Raw genomic sequence first — 18,976 nt, 5'->3', positions numbered from 1 at the left:
AATCTGAGTTTCAGAAGAAGAGAAAGAGTATGAAAGAGATAATGACAAAATGGCTAGAAGAATTTTTCAGAACTGATGAAAGGCAAAATTATAAAACTTTTAGAAGCCAATACCTGTATAACTTCAGAGTAGGAAATGATTTATTAAGACAAAAAGTGAATACCATAAATTTACCTACTTTTAATTAATTACTTCTGTTTATCTAAAAACAACATAAAGAAAGTAAAAAGAAAACCCAAGATTATATAAAAGCTTCAGGATAAAAGACATTAATATACAAAAGTCAATTGCTCTTTTATATACAGAAATGAACCATTGGAATTTGAAATTAAAAGTGTAATACCATTTACATTAACACTCCCAAGAAATTGAAATACTTAACTATAAATATGACAAAATATGTATGAGATCTATCTGAGAAAAACTAAAAAACTCTGATTGAAGAAATCAAAGAGGATCTAAATAAATTGAGATATTTTCCATTTTCATGATAGGAAGACTAAATATCATTAAGATTAGTTCTTCCCAACTTAATCTGTAGAATCAACACTATCCCAATCAGAATCCTAGCAAGTTATTTTATGGACATCAACAAACTGATTCTAAAATTCATGTGGAAAACGAAAAGACCTAGAATAGCCAACACAAAACTAAAGAACAGCAAAGTTAGAGGACCGATGACCCAACCTCAAGACTTACTATAAAGCTACAGCGATCAAGATAGTGTGGCACTGAAGAAAGAATAGACAAATAGTTCAATGGAACAAATAGAGGCCCCATAAATAGACCCACACAAACACAGTCAACTGATCATTGACAAAGGAGCAAAATCAATTCAATGGAGAAAGGCATCTCTTCAACAAATAGTACTAAGCCCAGCATGGTGGTGCACACCTGTAGTCCCAATTACTCAAGGAGGCTGAGGCCAGAGGATCACTTGAGGTCATGAGTTTGAGACCAGCCTGGGAAATGTAGCAAGACCTATCACAAACAAACAAAAGCAGTGCTGGCACAATTGGACATCCACATAAAAAAATTAATCTAGACACAGAATTTATACCTTCCACAAAGATTAACTCAAAATGGCTCATAGACCTAAATAGAAATCACGAAACTATAAAACTTCTAGAAGGTGACATAGAAGAAAATCTAGGTGACCTAGGGGTTTTATTGTGGGGGGAAGGGATGAATAGATGACAATGGGGTATTTTTAGGTCAGTGAAACTATCCTATATCATCGTATAATAGTAGGTAAATGACATTATGCCTTTGTCAAACTCCTAGAATGTACAACACAAAGGAGGAACTCTAATGTAAACTATGAACATCAGCTAATAATAATGTATCAATCTTGGTTCATCAATTGTGCCAACTACACATGAATGTAAAATGTTAATAATAGGAGAAACTGTAAAGAGGAATGGGGTATATGGAAAGTGTACTTCTCTGCTCAATTTTTCTGGGAACCTAAAACTGCTCTTTAAAAATTAAGTAAATAAAAAACAGACAAGCCAACAACTAGGAGAAAGTGTTTGTAGCACATACAACTGACAAAGGATTAGTAGACAGAATACGTAAAATATTCTATAAATCAATAAAAAAGGACAAACAGCACAACAGAAAAATATTTAAACAATAAAGGCATGACCAAGGATTTCAAAGAAGAGGAAACACAAATGGCCAATAAATATATTTAAAAAGTTTCAGTATCATTAACAATCATCAAAATGCACATTAAAATACAACAAATTGGCTGGGCGTGGTGGCTCATGCCTGTAATCCCAGCACTTTGGGAGGTCGGGGCGGGTGGATCACAAGGTCAGGAGATCAAGACCATCCTGGCCAACATAGTGAAACCCCTATCTCTACGAAAAATACAAAAAAATCAGCCAGGTGTGGCGGCATGCACCTGTGGTCCCAACTACTCAAGAGGCTGAGGCAGGAAAATTGCTTGAACCCAGGTGGTGGAGGTTGCAGTTAGCTGAGATCATGACACTGCACTCCAGCCTGGGCAACAGAGCGAGACTCCATCTCAAAAAAAAAAAAAAAAAAAAAAGTTATTGTTAGTAAATTGGCAAACTAAAATGTCACACATATCAGGTAATAAAAAGGATGTGGAATGACTGAAATGTATGCACACTGCTGGTGACAAGGTACATTTGCACCAGTGTTTTGGAAAACAGTTTGTCATTATCTGGTAAAGTTAAGCATTCACATATCCTGTTACCCAGCAATTCCCCTCCTGGGAAGACACCTTAGAAATACCTAGACAGACACACTAAGAAACATGCACAAGAATGCTCATAGCAGCATCATTTTCAATAGCAAACATGGCCGGGCACGTTGGCTCACGCCTATAATCCCAGCACTTTGGGATGCCCAGGCTGGTGGATCACTCGAGGTCAGGAGTTTGAGAGACCAGTCTGGCCAACATGGTGAAACCCCGTTTCTACTAAAAATACAAAAATTAGTTGGGCATGGTGGCATGCACCTGTAATCCCAGCTACTGGGGAGGCTGAGGCACAAGAATCACTTGAACCGGGGAGGCGGAGGCTGCAGTGAGCCAAGATCACACCACTGCACTCCAGCCTGGGTGACAAAGCAAGACTGTGTCTAAAAAAAAAAAAAACTTTTGAATAAAAAATAAATAAATAGCAAACACACAAGAAAAAAAAAAGTCCATTAATTGTAAAACTGATAAAAAATGTAGTGTTCCCGTATAATGAAACATGGCAGTTAAATTAATTGAGAACCAGTGTTCCTAGAACAGAGGTGATATTCATAGTATTTAAAGACTCGGGGCACAGGTAATGATCACTCAGAAGAGGCCTAATCAATCCCAGTGAAAGCAGCCAAATGTTATACCAGTGTACCCTGGCTTTGCACTGAGCATAAAAAGCAAGTTGCAGAAGAACACTCAACAGTATGTTTCCATATATATTAAAAAAAAAACATGCAAAATGAGCCAATACATAGTTTAGAAGGTTTAGAAACAGATAAAGAAAATTAGTGGAATAATAGATGTAAAACTCAAGAGAGTAGTTATCTCAGAGGAGACAATGAACAGGACGAGATACCATGGGGAGGGACACACATGGGACTGCTTGCTTTCCTTTTTTTTTTTTTTTAAGATGGAGTCTCGCTCTGTCGCCCAGGCCAGGGTGCAGTGGCACGATCTCGGCACACTGCAACCTCCGCCTCCCAGGTTCAAGCAATTCTCCTGCCTCAGCCTCCCAAGCAGCTGGGATTACAGGCACCTGCCACCACGCACGGCTAATTTTTTGTATTTTTAGTAGAGATGGGGTTTCACCATGTTAGCCAGGATGGTCTCCAACTCCTGACCTTGTGATCCACCCGCCTTGGCCTCCCAAAGTGCTGGGATTACAGGCGTGAGCCACCGCGCAGGGCCTGGGACTGCTTTCTTAAAAACTTGTGTTGGGTACACACAAGGGTGATCATTGTATTGCAGTATCGTTCTTTATACCTTACACATATTTCTTTAATATTATTTTATATATACTCAACACTTAATAATAAAAATTATTTCTTGAAAAGCATTCATGAATTACAGAATAAAATCTGAATCCTGATTTCAGCTTTTATTCCCAGAACGACTTCAGGTGCCTTGCTGTATAAATCTCTTTGGATCTCAGTTTCCTCCTCGGTAAAATGGAGGTGATGACCCCCTCAACAATGTTGAAAGAAGCGAACAAACACCGCTATAACACACACCGGGAGGGCAGGGATTGCATTCCGAACATCTCCTTATCCCCAACTCCAACGTCGAACTGATACTCTATTTGTCATGGCCTGAAGAAGCTTTCCATAGAAGTAACTATTGCTCTGATTAATTCTTGTGCTCAGAGACATGCCCCCCACCCGCCAATTCCTGCTCACTTCACATTCCTTTGACAGAAACCAAAGGTAATTTCAAATCTTTGTTCTCCTTTCTTTGATGGGAAATTAAAGCACCAATGAACACACAGAACAAAGGAACTGGTACTTACCATGTAGAACTCAGAAAGAGTGGGGCCCTAGGAAAGAATGGGGAAAAGTATGTAAAACTCTCCTTCAGGGCCCCAAATCCATTCCAAATGTAGATATTATATAGAAGTAAATGCCTATCTTCATTGAGCCACTGATTCTAGATTGGCTGCTTATGGTTTTATTTTAAACGTTTTAATGTTAACTTGCAATGATCATTACAAGTTCTTCTAGTTCGAGTCTTCCATTTGCATTTAACAGGTGAATGCATCACCATAAATAATAGTGTGCCAACCTAAAAACATAGACAGAACTAGCAATTAACATCTCTGCTGTTTGCTGTCTCTTCAGCTTGAACTGATTTCCATTCCTTTGCCTAACACCAAATGGTCGGATCAGGATTTTGTTTTGTTCCTGCTTTTTGTATAGGAAGTGCTGATGAGACACGGAAATGAGACAATGAATGACCCTCGGATATCCTCTTCCACTGTGTGACACTCACTGATAAGCCCGTCTCTTACAGGAAGCCCCTTTCTGTTAAATGGAGAGACAGAGGGAAGATAAAAGCAACCAATACTTATCGGGCTTCCAACATGTGCCGCCCGGAGAGCTCACATTCTCTTACCTCCTTTAATACCACTGCAATCAGGGGATGTAGGAATAATTATTCCAGTTTCACAAAGAGTAAAACGTCAGAGACTTAATGACCTAACTGAGGTCTCACACCTGGTGATGAAATGGACACCTGTCCCCACATGATAATAAAGAACTTTTTAAAAAATTTCCATAGGCCGGGTGCGGTGGCTCACGCCTGTAATCCCAGCAGTTTGGGAGGCCGAGGCAGACGGACCACGAGGTCAGGAGATCGAGACCATCCTGGCTAACACGGTGAAACTCTGTCTCTACTAAAAATACAACAACAACAACAAAAAAATTAGCCGGGCGTGGTGGCGGGCGCCTGTAGTCCCAGCTACTTCGGAGGCTGAGGCAGGAGAATGGCGTGAACCCGGGAGGTGGAGCTTGCAGTGAGCCGAGATCGCGCCCCTGCACTCCAGCCTGGGCGACAGAGAGAGACTTTGTCTCAAAAAAACAAAAATGTCCATGACCCCTAAAGATTCTGATTTCATTAGTCTTTAAAACTTCCCCGGGTGTTCCCAATATACAACCCAGGCTAAGAAACCACTGGTCTATTCAGTTCCAACTCTTTAACTGCCAGCAAAAATGAAGGTGAGTCATTACCATTCTCAGCATTTAACCAAAACATCTGATCTTCCTACAAAGAATCCCAATTTTAAGCTTTATGAGAGTTGTATGGCCTGTTTTGTTCTCCACTGCATCCCTAGTCCCCAGAACAATGTCTGAGATGAGTAGACAGCACATACTTGTAGAGGAAACAAATGAATAAACACACTCCTAGTTTTTATTCCACAAGTACACATCAACTGCTAGACTGTGTGAGGCACTGACCTAAGTTCTGGGGAGTTGGCACTGAGCCAGTCCAGTAAAACCTTTGCCATTGTGCAGTGTCCATTCTAGAGCAGCACTGTCCAATAGAAACATTATGTGAGTCATGAGTATAATTTTAAATTTTCTGGTAGCCGCATTAAAGAGGTAAAAAGAAACAGATGAAATTAATTTTCATAATATGTTTTATTTAACGCATTATATTCAAAATACTATTTTAACATACAAATGTATAAAATTATTTTACAACTTTATTGGGTATTAATTGGCATACGATAAAATATAAACTACAATATGATATAAATAAAATAAAATACAATAAAATACCACAACATATAAACCCAACTATAAAAATTACTAATACATCATTTTACATTTATTGTTTTCACATCCAGTCTTTGGAATCTGGTGTGTGTCTGACACTCACAGCACACCCCCAGTAGGATAAATGTCAAAGGCCATGTGCCAAGGGCTACCATATTGGACAGCGCAGTTCTGGAGGGCAAGACAGACAATAAACAAGTAAACAAACAGATGTGTAATTAGAAAGCGTGGGGAAGGAACGCCTCTCTAAGGAGGTGATATTCAGCAAGTGAATGATTGAAAGGATCTAAGAAATTAACAGAGAAAAAGTAGCTGTGCTTCTGGTGCTGAAATAGAAATGTGTCTTCAGTATGATTCTGGATGTGCTTTGTAGCATCTTGTAGTTGTCGGGGAGACCATAGTGTAATATCCTAAATTAACAGCTTCCCTCCCTAGGACTCTCTCCCAGGTTCTCTTCCTGGCACAGCCTAACCTGTGATCCTGGAGCTCAGCTAGCTCCTCGAGTCCCAGAAACCAGCTGAGGCAATGCTGAGATGCAGAAAAGCCAGATGTCCTCAAGCCTACTTGGTTGAGATGACTGAGGACCAAAGGGCCTCTGTTCCCCCTGCCGGCAGTTACGATAAATACAACACGGAGCATTTTCCTGAGAGTTCTTCGATCCTTGCCAGCTAAGCAGAAAGGATAGGGACCCTCCACTGGCATCAAGGTTTTACTCCGTGTTAGCCAAATGAATAGGGCATTCTGAAAAGAACTCCAGATTACTAGAGAGAGAGCCACACTATTGTCTTAAAGTCCAGTGAAATCACATTTTAAAATTTCCCTTGGCTGAAATGTTACCAAGATCCAAATTAAAATATGTGAATACTTGATTGTTATAAATATTACACTTATAATCTATAATTTTAAATATTGTGAAAAACATAAATAATGATTAATTTATTTAAATAAGTTGTCCTCTCAACACCTGCTTGGGGCAGTAGACATGGTGAGATCCACAGCTGTCTCTTCTTCAGTGTTTTTTAGATGAAAGGATTATAAGTCATACAATTCATTTTCTTTCTCCAATTAGTATCATAACTGTCCACTGAAACCCAAGACTTCATGTGCAGAAGCCAGTTACTGAGTTGTTTGCATTTCCTTACTTAAACCTATTAAATTCAACTGGATGAGAAATCCATTGAGGAAAGCCAATAGATGTTGAAAAGACATTTAAGACTCATCAGAACAACTAGCAATACAAACACAGTAGTTTTAAGCTTCAAGAGTATTTTTTTTTTTATGAAGCATTTATTGATCATTCTTGGGTGTTTCTCGGAGAGGGGGATATGGCAGGGTCATAGGATAATAGTACAGAGAAGGTCAGGAGATAAACACATGAACAAAGGTCTCTGGTTTTCCTAGGCAGAGGTCCCTGCGGCCTTCTGCAGTGTTTGTGCCCCTGGGTACTTGAGATTAGGGAGTGGTGATGACTCTTTAAAGAGCATGCTGCCTTCAAGCATCTGTTTAACAAAGCACATCTTGCACCGCCCTTAATCCATTTAACCCTGAGTTGACACAGCACATGTTTCAGAGAGCAGGGGGCTGGGGGAAAGGCCATAGATCAACAGCATCCCAAGGTAGAAGAACTTCTCCTAGTCAGAACAAAATGGAGTCTCCTATGCCCACCTCTTTCTACACAGACACAGCAACAATCTGATCTCTCCTTCCTTTCCCCACACTTCCCCCGCTTCTCTTCAACAAAACCGCCATCGTCCTCATGGCCCGCTCCCGATGGTCGCTGTCTCTTCAGAGCTGTTGGGTACACCTCCCAGACAGGGCAGCCGGGCAGAGGCGCTCCTCACTTCCCAGACAGGGCGGCCGGGCAGAGGCGCTCCTCGCTTCCCAGACGGGGCCGCCCGGGCAGAGGCGCTCCTCACTTCCCAGACGGGGCCGCCCAGGCAGAGGCGCTCCTCACTTCCTCCCATACCGGGTGGCAGCCGGGCAGAGGCGCTCCTCACCTCCCAGACGGGGCGGCCGGGCAGAGGCGCTCCTCACCTCCCAGACGGGGCGGCCGGGCAGAGGCGCTCCTCCCCTCCCAGACGGGGCGGCCAGGCAGAGGCGCTCCTCACTTCCCAGACGGGGCAGCCGGGCAGAGGCGCTCCTCACCTCCCAGACGGGGCGGCCGGGCAGAGGCGCTCCTCACCTCCCAGACGGGGAGGCCGGGCAGAGGCGCTCCTCATCTCCCAGACGGGGTGGCCGGGCAGAGGCGCTCCTCACTTCCTCCCAGACGGGGCGGCCGGGCAGAGGCGCTCCTCACTTCCTCCCAGACGGGGCGGCCGGGCAGAGGCGCTTCTCACTTCCCAGACAGGGCAGCCGGGCAGAGGCGCTCCTCACCTCCCAGACGGGGCGGCCGGGCAGAGGCGCTCCTCACCTCCCAGACGGGGAGGCCGGGCAGAGGCGCTCCTCACCTCCCAGACAGGGCGGCTGGGCAGAGGCGCTCCTCACCTCCCAGACGGGGCGGTCGGGCAGAGGCGCTCCTCACTTCCCAGATGGGGCTGCCGGGCAGAGGCGCTCCTCACTTCCTCCCAGACGGGGCGGCTGGGCAGAGGCGCTCCTCACCTCCCAGAGGGGGCAGCCGGGCAGAGGCGCTCCTCATCTCCCAGACGGGGTGACCGGGTAGAGGCGCTCCTCACTTCCTCCCAGACGGGGTGGCGGCCGGGCAGAGGCGCTCCTCACCTCCCAGACGGGGCGGCCGGGCAGAGGCGCTCCTCACTTCCCAGATGGGGCTGCAGGGCAGAGGCGCTCCTCACTTCCCAGACGGGGCGGCCAGGCAGAGGCGCTCCTCACTTCCTCCCAGACGGGGTGGTGGCCGGGCAGAGGCGCTCCTCACTTCCCAGACGGGGTGGCTGGGCAGAGGCGCTCCTCACTTCCTCCCAGACGGGGCGGCCGGGCAGAGGCGCTCCTCACATCCCAGACGGGGCGGCCGGGCAGAGGTGCTCCTCACCTCCCAGACGGGGCGGCCGGGCAGAGGCGCTCCTCACCTCCCAGACGGGGCGGCCGGGCAGAGGCGCTCCTCATCTCCCAGATGGGGCAGCTGGGCAGAGGCGCTCCTCACCTCCCAGACGATGGGTGGCGGCCGGGCAGAGGTCCTCCTCACCTCCCAGACAGGGCGGCCGGGCAGAGGCGCTCCTCACCTCCCAGACGGGGCGGTCGGGCAGAGGCGCTCCTCACTTCCCAGATGGGGCTGCCGGGCAGAGGCGCTCCTCACTTCCTCCCAGACGGGGCGGCTGGGCAGAGGCGCTCCTCACCTCCCAGAGGGGGCGGCCGGGCAGAGGCGCTCCTCATCTCCCAGACGGGGTGACCGGGTAGAGGCGCTCCTCACTTCCTCCCAGACGGGGTGGCGGCCGGGCAGAGGCGCTCCTCACCTCCCAGACGGGGCGGCCGGGCAGAGGCGCTCCTCACTTCCTAGATGGGGCTGCGGGGCAGAGGCGCTCCTCACTTCCCAGACGGGGTGGCTGGGCAGAGGCGCTCCTCACTTCCTCCCAGACGGGGCGGCCAGGCAGAGGCGCTCCTCACATCCCAGACGATGGGTGGCGGCCGGGCAGAGGTCCTCCTCACCTCCCAGACAGGCCTGCCGGGCAGAGGCGCTCCTCACCTCCCAGACGGGGCGGTCGGGCAGAGGCGCTCCTCACTTCCCAGATGGGGCTGCCGGGCAGAGGCGCTCCTCACTTCCTCCCAGACGGGGCGGCCGGGCAGAGGCGCTCCTCACCTCCCAGACGGGGCGGCCAGGCAGAGGCGCTCCTCACTTCCTCCCAGACGGGGTGGCAGCCGGGCAGAGGTGCTCCTCACTTCCCAGACGGGGCGGCCGGGCAGAGGCGCTCCTCACCTCCCCAGACGGGGCGGCCGGGCAGAGGCGCTCCTCACCTCCCAGACGGGGCGGCCAGGCAGAGGCGCTCCTCACTTCCTCCCAGACGGGGTGGCAGCCGGGCAGAGGTGCTCCTCACTTCCCAGACGGGGCGGCCGGGCAGAGGCGCTCCTCACTCCCCAGACGGGGTGGCCGGGCAGAGGCGCTCCTCACTTCCTCCCAGACGGGGTGGCAGCCGGGCAGAGGTGCTCCTCACTTCCCAGACGGGGCAGCCGGGCAGAGGCCCTCCTCACCTCCCAGACGATGGGCGGCTGGGCAGAGGCGCTCCTCACCTCCCAGAGGGGGCGGCCAGGCAGAGGCGCTCCTCATCTCCCAGACGGGGTGACGGCCGGGCAGAGGCGCTCCTCACTTCCTCCCAGACGGGGTGGTGGCCGGGCAGAGGCGCTCCTCACCTCCCAGACGGGGCGGCCGGGCAGAGGCGCTCCTCACCTCCCAGACGGGGCGGCCGGGCAGAGGCGCTCCTCACCTCCCAGAAGGGGCGGCCGGGCAGAGGGGCTCCTCACCTCCCAGAAGGGGCGGCCGGGCAGAGGGGCTCCTCACTTCCCAGACGATGGGCGGCGGGGCAGAGACGCTCCTCACTTCCTAGACTGGGTGGCGGCGGGGCAGAGGCTGTAATCTTAGCACTTCAGGAGGCCAAGGCAGGCGGCTGGGAGGTGGAGGTTGTAGCGAGCCGAGATCACGCCACTGCACTCCAGCCTGAGCAACACTGAGCATTGAGTGAGCGAGACTCGGTCTGCAATCCCAGCACCTCGGGAGGCCGAGGCGGGCAGATCACTGGAGGCCAAGAGCTGGATACCAGCCGGGTCAACACGGCGAAACCCCGTCTCCACCAAAAATACAAAGACCAGTCAGGCGTGGCGGCGCGCGCCTGCAATCCCAGGCACTCGGCAGGCCGAGGCAGGAGAATCACAGGAGACCGAGGCAGGGAGGTTGCAGCGAGCCGAGATCACGGCAGTAGTCCAGCTTCGGCAACAGAGGGAGACCGAAAAAAGAAGTAGAGGGAGACCGAAGAAAGAGTGGGGAGAGGGAGAGGGAGAGGGATAGGGATAGGGATAGGGATAGGGAGAGCTCAAGAGTATTTTTAAATGATACTGTGAATTTGCCAGTAATTACGTAAAATACAACATAATCAAATCAATTTTGAATGTGACATTTTTATTTTTTAATTTTATTTATTTTGAGACAGGGTTTTCTTCTGTTGCCCAGGCTGGACGCAGTGGCGCAAGCACGGCTCACTGCAGCCTCAACCTCCTGGGCTCAAGCGATGCTACTACCTCAGGCTCCCAAGTAGCCGGGACTACAGGCGTACACTACCACAGCCAGCTAATTTGTTATTATCATTATTATTATTATTATTATTATTATTATTTGTAGCGACGGGGTCTTGCTATGTTACCCAGGCTGGTCTCAAACTCCCAGGCTCAAATGATCCTCCTACCTCAACCTCCCAAAGTGCTAAGATTACAGGTGTGAATCATCACACCCCAGACTTATTTTATTTTTGACAATTCCTGTCATTGTAACTGCAACAGAGTTTGCTTTCTTTAAAATTAATTGAAATGTATAAGGAACTTTACAGAACAACATTTAACAGAGCTATCATTATGCAACAGAGAGACGTGGAAGAGAGTGGTTAAGAATATGGATTTGGTCAGGTGTGGCGGCTCACACCTGTAATCCCAGCAGTTTGGGAGGCTGAAGTGGGAGGATTGCTTGAGCCCAGGAGTTCGAGACCAGCCTGGGCAACATAGCGAGACCCTGTCTCTACTTTCAAAAATTTTTTAAATAACACTTAAAAAAGAATATGGGTTTGAATTCCATCCTTCACTCACTGGCATTATGACCATGGGCTAAATGGCCTTGCTTGTATATCAATTTCCTTCTCTGTAAAACTGGGGATAACAATAGCACTTGCTGCTAAGGCGCATGTGTGAGTCACCTCAGCACTCAATAAATGTGCGCTCATGCGGCTTAAAAAAATGCAAGTTGCAAACCTCATGATGATTTTGCTAAAATAAAATCATAACCAAGACTGTTTTGTTTCCATCATATTTTAACATTTGAAAAGAATGCCATCTTTATTATATTAGCATGTTTTGCTAGAGATTTATTATTTCAAATATTTTACAGTAATTTTTGTTTTGTCAAAATAAGTTTGTTTTAGGTATTAAAAATTGCACCTATAAATTGCAAAATAAACGTGTTTTGTTATACATGGTAGTGGCACGGGTAGCGGGGTGGAGCAAAGGACTTTGCATTAGGGTCCATTTGTATGAGTTATAATAATCCCAAGGGGGACGACACTAGAGTTAAATCAGGAACAGTACTTGGAAGAGGAAACCTAAAGTCATAATTTTAAGAAAGTGTATGTGATTTATAGGAGAACAATTTTTGCTAGGCCTTGGGTTAGGCTGCTGAACTCCAGTTCTCCCAAACAGTGATGCAGGCAGGATTCAGAAGTCAAACCCGAATGCTTTGGGCTGAAGTTTGCTGCAAAACTTTCAAGACAAAGACCCCAAACAATATGATCTTTTGAACAAACTAAGAAATTCAAACTGAGTGGTGTTAGATTTTTAAAATACACCTGATTTGGAAGTTGATCCCATAGATGGTTATCACAAAGTCATCCCATCACAATTTTAACTTCAGTGCAGTGGCATTTTACTAGTTTTTGAGGCAGAGTGAAAGGAAAGACACCATGTCTGTATTAGAAAAAAAGTAGGTCTTGGCCAGGCATGGTGGCTCACGCCTGTAATCCCAGCACTTTGGGAGGCCGAGGCGGGCGGATCACCTGAGGTCGGGAGTTCGAGACCAGCCTGACCAACATGAAGAAACCCCATCTCTACTGAAAATACAAAAATTAGCCGGGCGTGGTGGTGCATGCTTGTAATCCCAGCTACTTGGGAGGCTGAGGCAGGAGAATTGCTTAAACCCGGGAGGCGGAGGTTGCGGTGAGCTGAGATCGCACCGTTTCACTCCAGCCTGGGCAACAAGAGTGAAACTCCATCTCAAATAAATAAAAAAAAAAGAAAAAAAGCAGATCTTTTCTGGAAATGTTCTTCAACTATTCCAGGACACTTCCAGTAGGATCTCACATACATAGAGCAGAATAAAAGATACCATGGATGCACTCATCCAGGGTCTTCTGGAACACAGCTTACCTGTTAAATTAAGGCCTTGCCCTTCTGCTGATTTTCCCTCCACACCCACCCAGATTTGGCCCTGCCAATCAGCGTGATCCTCCACACATTTCCCTTTGCGCTGTCCCCAGAGGTGCTTGGGGCACAACCATCAGCACTGGGTCCTGAGTCCCTAGGTCCTCGCAATGATACCTCTCTTCCCCAGTGAAAATTCAAGGATCTTTACCTTTGCAGAGGTAAACTTTTGTTTCTTTATTGCTCTCAAAACCAGGAAGGGAGTCAAATCGCATTTCCTTGGCTTTTTAGCATCCATTTGAGTCCTGCAAGAGGGAAAGTAAAAAATAAATTGGCAGGAGGAGTCAAATCTAAGTAATGGCCCACACACTCAGGGACAGAAGAAAGCAGGCAGGTTTGAAGAAAAGAAGGCAACAGGCCTAAAAGCAGGAGCAGGGTCCCTGCTTCTCCCTCGCTTCCCTTCTGATGGTCACATGAGGTCAGGAGGTCAGACAGAAGCCAGGCAAGGAGGAAGAGATAATCAGGTGATTAGCAGTTTGGACAACCCAAGGGGAAAAAAACCATTTCCCCTAGTTAACTGGAAAGTAAACCTCATGCTTTTGCCACAAACATAATATCCCCCTACAGGATGGGCGTATTCGTGGGCTACTTAGATAGTTTAATGCCGATAGAAAAAGAAAAGGGGGACAATTGGTAGAAACACTTCCTCTAACTCTCATTTGGCCATGTTTGCATCTTCTTCATTCAGAGCACAGTTCTATTAATACTTAACTTACTGCAAGACAAAAAAAACCCTGCACACATTTATGGAATCTAGTGTAAGCAGTAATTTCTATAAGTGGAAGGTGAGTCTCAGAGGGGTCTCAGGACACCTACATTCCCTGTTACATTAGCAGAGCACAGCTGAAACCGCTTGCTCTGTGTCCTTTGCAAGTCCCTTTTCAGCTTCTAACTTTAGCCAAGAGCCAAGGGAGTCAAGAATACAAGAAACAGGGGCAGAACAGGAACCAATGCAAATGTTATGACAGCTTCTGCAAATCACTCCACTGGCAGGCTCTTGCAGACATCATGTAAATGATGATGGCACCACAACTTTGAAAGTATTCAGAGGATTAAAGAAAAGTCATGCTAACATTTCTTGCAGCATAACTATTGAAAAATCAGAACTTGTCCATAATGGGAAGTTAAAAAATCATGGCACACATATGTTTTATGAAATATAATGCAGCCATTTAAAAAATAAGATAGATCTTTATATGTGCCCATAATGTATTCAGCAAAAACAGTAGAACGTGTGTGTAATATAATTCTATATTTATTTAACAGAAAACAAAATGCTTGCATGTCTTTATACAGGCATATCGAAAGATCTAGAAGAAATGAACTGTAATAGTGACCTCTTCTCAGTAGGGCTGAGGGAGGTAAGTAGGAACATTAACTTTAACATACACACACATACATACAATATGAAAAAATCCTGCACAAAAGCAAACAAAAATTACCAGTAACTTCTCTGCTTATGATCATCATAGTTTCACTTCTTCCTTCTCTTCCTTTCTTTCTATAAACATTTGCTGAGACAATTTCACTGATAAACCAGACATGGTCTCTGCCCTCAAAGAGAACTCCGTATCCAGGAAAGGAGGTACATAGAAGAAACTAGATCATGACAATGCATGTGATCGATGTATTAATACAGGCTTGTGCAACCAGCTCCCAGAGCATGCTTCCAGGTGTTGACTAAGTCGGCTGGGGATGCTGAGGAAGCCTTCACGCTTGAGCAGGGTAGAACTATCTCTGAAGAATGAGCAGGGCAGGCAGGAGTGTCAAGGGCAGACGGAGGAAGACACACAAAGAACATAAATATGAAAGAACATTGTCTTTCCAGGAATTTTGAGCACTGTCCTTGGACCTTGCTGGTGCAGGGCCAGGGAGGTAGATTAGGTGGTAAAGGGACACATAGTCCAAGTTAGAGTCTTGGAGCCTACGTGGCTACGCTAAATCTGGGCCGAAGATCAGATTTGTATTCTGGTACCATTTCTCTGGCAAAATCATGAAGCATGATTTGCAGGAACTAGGAAGGCATTTTGGGTGTCTAGATAAGAGTGAATGAAAGCCTCAACCAAGGCAGTGGCAGTGAGGATAGAAGTATGAACTAGGGAACGATTTGGGAGACAGAACAGGTGGAATTTTGGCCATCAACTGGACGTGGGATTTGTCACATCTCAACATTGGGCAAAAATGAATACAAAAATTTTTCCTGCCAAGACTCTGTGTCGAGTGTTGCCTTCCTTTACTTCACAGAGATGTGGGAGACTATGAAAGTACGTGTGGGATGGGCATGGTGGCTCACGCCTGTAATCCCAGCACTCTGGGAGGCCATGGCGGGTGGATCATCTGAGGTCAGGAATTCGAGACCAGCCTGGCCAACATGGTGAAACTCCATCTCTACTAAAAATACAAAAGAAGTTAGCCGTGCGCAGTGCCTCACGCCTGTAATCCCAGCTACTCGGGAGGCTGAGGCAGGAGAATCTCTTGAACCTGGAAGGCAGAGGTTGCAGTGAGCGGAGATCGCACCACTGCACTCCAGCCTGGGCAACAGAGCGAGACTCCATCTTAAAAAAATAAATAAATAAATAAATGTGAAATCTCCAAACAACTGGAGCCCTTTCCGCTGTTCAGCTCTGACAGCTCTGGAGGCAGAGAAGGAGCAAACACTGAAGGATATGCTGAGGAATCATGGAGTCTTGTCTCAATGCCACCTAACACACAGTGTCATGATTTTGAATGAGCCATTTGTCCTCTCTGTGCTCAGTTTTCTCACCTGCAAAATGATGAGACTGGAGCAGGTGACTTCTAAAGTCCCTTTGGGGTCTGAATTTCTTTAATTCTACAAAAATATTGACAGACTGAAAAAAAAATCTGTTGTGACTTATTCCAACTTTGCCATCCCTTGGATAATTCTGTGATTATTAAAGACTATTTTGTGCCTTTCTTTTTTTATGCATGAACTCTGGCTTCCAACAGTACAACTTAACCCTTGCTCAAAGCTTTGCAAATGCTACCTTTTTATCCTCAAAATATGTGGTGAGCGATGTGGAAAAGAATTAAAATACTTTTTATATTTCGTTCGTATCTTGTTACACGAAGGATTGAAGATAACTAATAAACTCAGCTCAGAACTAGAGTGAATGTTCCTTTGAGAACTGAAACCAAAAGTTTGGCCATTCTCATTTTCATCTTATATGCAGATTGGAGTTCTCCTTCCCCATCCTCTCTTTCCTCGAGCGTTCAATGATGCGTTTGCCTAAGAAACTCATTTTTTCACTTGGTCAAGAGCTTTAGTGTCACTTAATTATCTTAGGTGTATATATTTTTTTGTCTCATATTGATTGCTAGTCTTTTGGGGACATAGATGGTGAGCCTGCATTTTTTAAAAATTCCTTTTGGGGTAAGGACAATGACTTGTCTGTTGAAAACTTGGTACAAATTTGCTGAGGGAAGAGAAATCTAAAATAGATTAATTCATCAAAAAATTCCAGAGCATCAACTGTGTGCCCGCTACTGTGCTAAGCATGGAGGATTCAAAGATAAATAAAACAGAATCCTTGTTTTCAAGGAGTTCGAAGTCTCAAGGGCAAGAGAGATCCACAGAGGTGCCAGCCTTACTGCACTGCATAGTATTTTATATTAATATATACACATTATCTATGTATAGAGTACTTCAATATCCAGAAAGGAAACAAGTCTTTTGAGATTTACCTGTTATGATTTTAGGATTTCTACTGCAATTGCCAGTAGCTTGATCTTTATGCCCTGGGGGCTGTCTTTGGGGCAGAAAGTGTGGCAGTGCAGGGTTTGCAGGGATTCCGTTTGCATTCTGTGAATAGGTGATAATGTTTTTAATGAATTTAAGTTACATTCATTTTTTAATTGATATATAATAGATGTATATATTTATATTTATATAATATATAATCAAGTCAGGGCTTCAAATTATTCTCTACTAGCTATTTTGAAATATACAATAGATTATTGTTTACTATTGTCATTCTACTGATTTATTAAACACTAGGTCTTATTTCTTCTATCTCACCGTATTTTAAGTCACACTCATTTCTGCCAGAGAATTCCTTGGACCCTCTGCATATATCCCTGAAACTCTTGAGGGTTCACTGACTCCCAGACTCTAAAGAGCTAGAAGAGGTTTTGGAGACCATCTCATCCATTTTCCCACCCTGGGGAAGAATCCTCTTTCTATGGTATTCCTGGCAATCACTCTGTCTGTACTGGAATATTTCTATGACAGAGTGCACTGTTTTTCTAGGGAACCCATTTCACACTCAACTGTTAATTTACATAGGGTTGGTACTTGATATTTCTTGGAAGAATAAACTATATTGAGCAAAATTTCCTCCACTGATCCTTGCTATCCTCTGCAGAGTACCAAGGAACAAATCTACCTGTTTTCTACTCAAGAGTTCTTGAATGTTCAAAAGTTGAGTAGAAAAAAGCTTGTTTCTCTCCCCTGCACCTCCTCATCTCCAGGCACTCTGTGAAGTTTTTTCAAACCTGATTTCATGTGATGGCATATCCAGGCCTGACAGAGACAGCCTGCCTTGTGGTTGTTCCTATTTTCTAGTTTTTTATGATCTCAAAGTAGCTACAGTTTCTAGAGTCTGGATTACGTTCTACTCTTTGCTAAGTCAGGCAGCAAGACCATATCCTTTGATGTGGTCATTGCATTTCTATTAATGCAGCCTCCACCAGCATTTGCCCTTTGGGGAGCCATCACAACACACTCATGATGGGCTTAGAGTCAGCTAAAACCACTAACTCCCAGCGCTGCGTCCTCCCCACGCTTCAGAACTATGCATTCTAGCCAAGTTGTAGGCAACAATATGTGGAGTTGGAGACAGCAAAGTCAGGGAAGAGTGGCTGGCATATTGCTAGAGAGTCTCTTCCAGTTTACCTCTGCTTTCTCCATAAGGACCAAAACAAACAAGAGAAACAACAGATTTAAGTAACAGAACCAATCAGGTAGAGTCCATGTTTGAAGAATTTCTTAGAACTCCTAGGTTTTACATACCGACCACATGTAGGTGATCAAATCGCTCAAGCAAGACAAAGGACATTTTCATTTGTCGTTTCCACCGTTTGAACTTTTCCACTAAATGGCCTGCTGCTTTTGCCAAGTCTCCACTTAAGCCTGGACAGTGAAGCTTGAATTAATATTGGTGATGCTGTCAGTTGCTTAAGACATGTCAGAGGGGTCACAATTTTCCTAAGCTTTGAGGGGCTGCTGGACATTTCAAATGCAGCAAATGTCACAGAAGAGCCTTTAAAAAGCCCTCAAATTGTGCATTGTTCATCTCTTTTTTAAGGAAAGATTTGCTAATATTGGGAATTTCCTCAGAGTGGCAGCTCTGGGTGTGTGACCTACACACACCTTCGCGTGCTTTTTTTGCCAGGGGCTGGGCCCTGGTTGAGCACAGAGGTGCCCAGTCATATGGGCTGGGTGGGAACATGGGTAATGCCTGCCAGAGCCTCATCAACGCGAGGCGTGTGGTCGTGGACCCACTTATGACTACCAAGAGGGCATTCAGTAAAGAAGAGAAAGAAAGGGAGGAAGAAAGTCTCGCGTCCCAATGAGGGCTGGAAGCACAGTTCCAGGATAGGTCTGATGAGTTCCTCAGAACCCCTCGCTCCCTGTCCTGCACTCAGCTGGAGTCGGCGATGCAACAGCAACTTAACATAAAAGTATACTGATGTTGGATTCCGGGGATGCAGCTGTTGCAAAAACTACAACTGTATTTTCTTGTCTGCGCACCACACCCCGCCTCTCTCTGACCCACATTCCCCAGTCAACTCTTGCATTCTGCACGCTTTTCATTCTCCCCCACGACCCCGTCGACCAGAAGCTTCGTCGCCTGGTTCGTACTCGCGCCTGACTGCTCGTGAAGTACGAGCCTCCGCGGCCCTTACTTTGTTCCGGTGCGGATAGGCTGCGGGAGGAGCTGCATGAGGCTGGCGCTGACCGCCCGCCGCTGCGGGAGGCTGGGAGAGCCCGGCAGAGTGCAAGGGACGGCCACGCCCTCCTCCTGTCGCTATAGAAACGGCCACGCCCTCCTCCTGTCGCTATAGA

The 18,976-nt window shown here is 46.4% G+C and overlaps 1 protein-coding gene across 17 annotated transcripts in view; it reads right to left on the bottom strand.

Annotated features, from left to right (window-relative positions):
* Nucleotides 1-18,976, bottom strand: part of RAD51AP1 (RAD51 associated protein 1) — a 77,962-nt gene that overhangs the window by 35,531 nt on the left and 23,455 nt on the right. For 8 of the 17 annotated variants that reach the window (XM_054526702.1, XM_054526697.2, XM_054526698.1 and 5 more), the window contains 2 exons: nucleotides 13,043-13,136; nucleotides 4,008-4,034 (listed from right to left, as the gene is read on the bottom strand). In XM_054526702.1, coding sequence (XP_054382677.1) covers nucleotides 4,008-4,034; nucleotides 13,043-13,136 — 121 coding nt within the window. Of the gene's footprint in view, nucleotides 1-4,007; nucleotides 4,035-13,042; nucleotides 13,137-16,593; nucleotides 16,712-17,920; nucleotides 18,041-18,816; nucleotides 18,966-18,976 lie in introns of those variants that run through there. The other 9 variants (XM_054526701.1, XM_054526699.1, XM_054526700.1 and 6 more) reach the window with 5 other exon arrangements.

Source organism: Pongo abelii, chromosome 10, assembly GCF_028885655.2.
Source record: "Pongo abelii isolate AG06213 chromosome 10, NHGRI_mPonAbe1-v2.0_pri, whole genome shotgun sequence".
NCBI lineage: Eukaryota > Metazoa > Chordata > Mammalia > Primates > Hominidae > Pongo > Pongo abelii.
The sequence above is the reverse complement of the archived record's forward strand: the minus strand, read 5'-3'. Positions and strand labels throughout refer to the sequence as shown.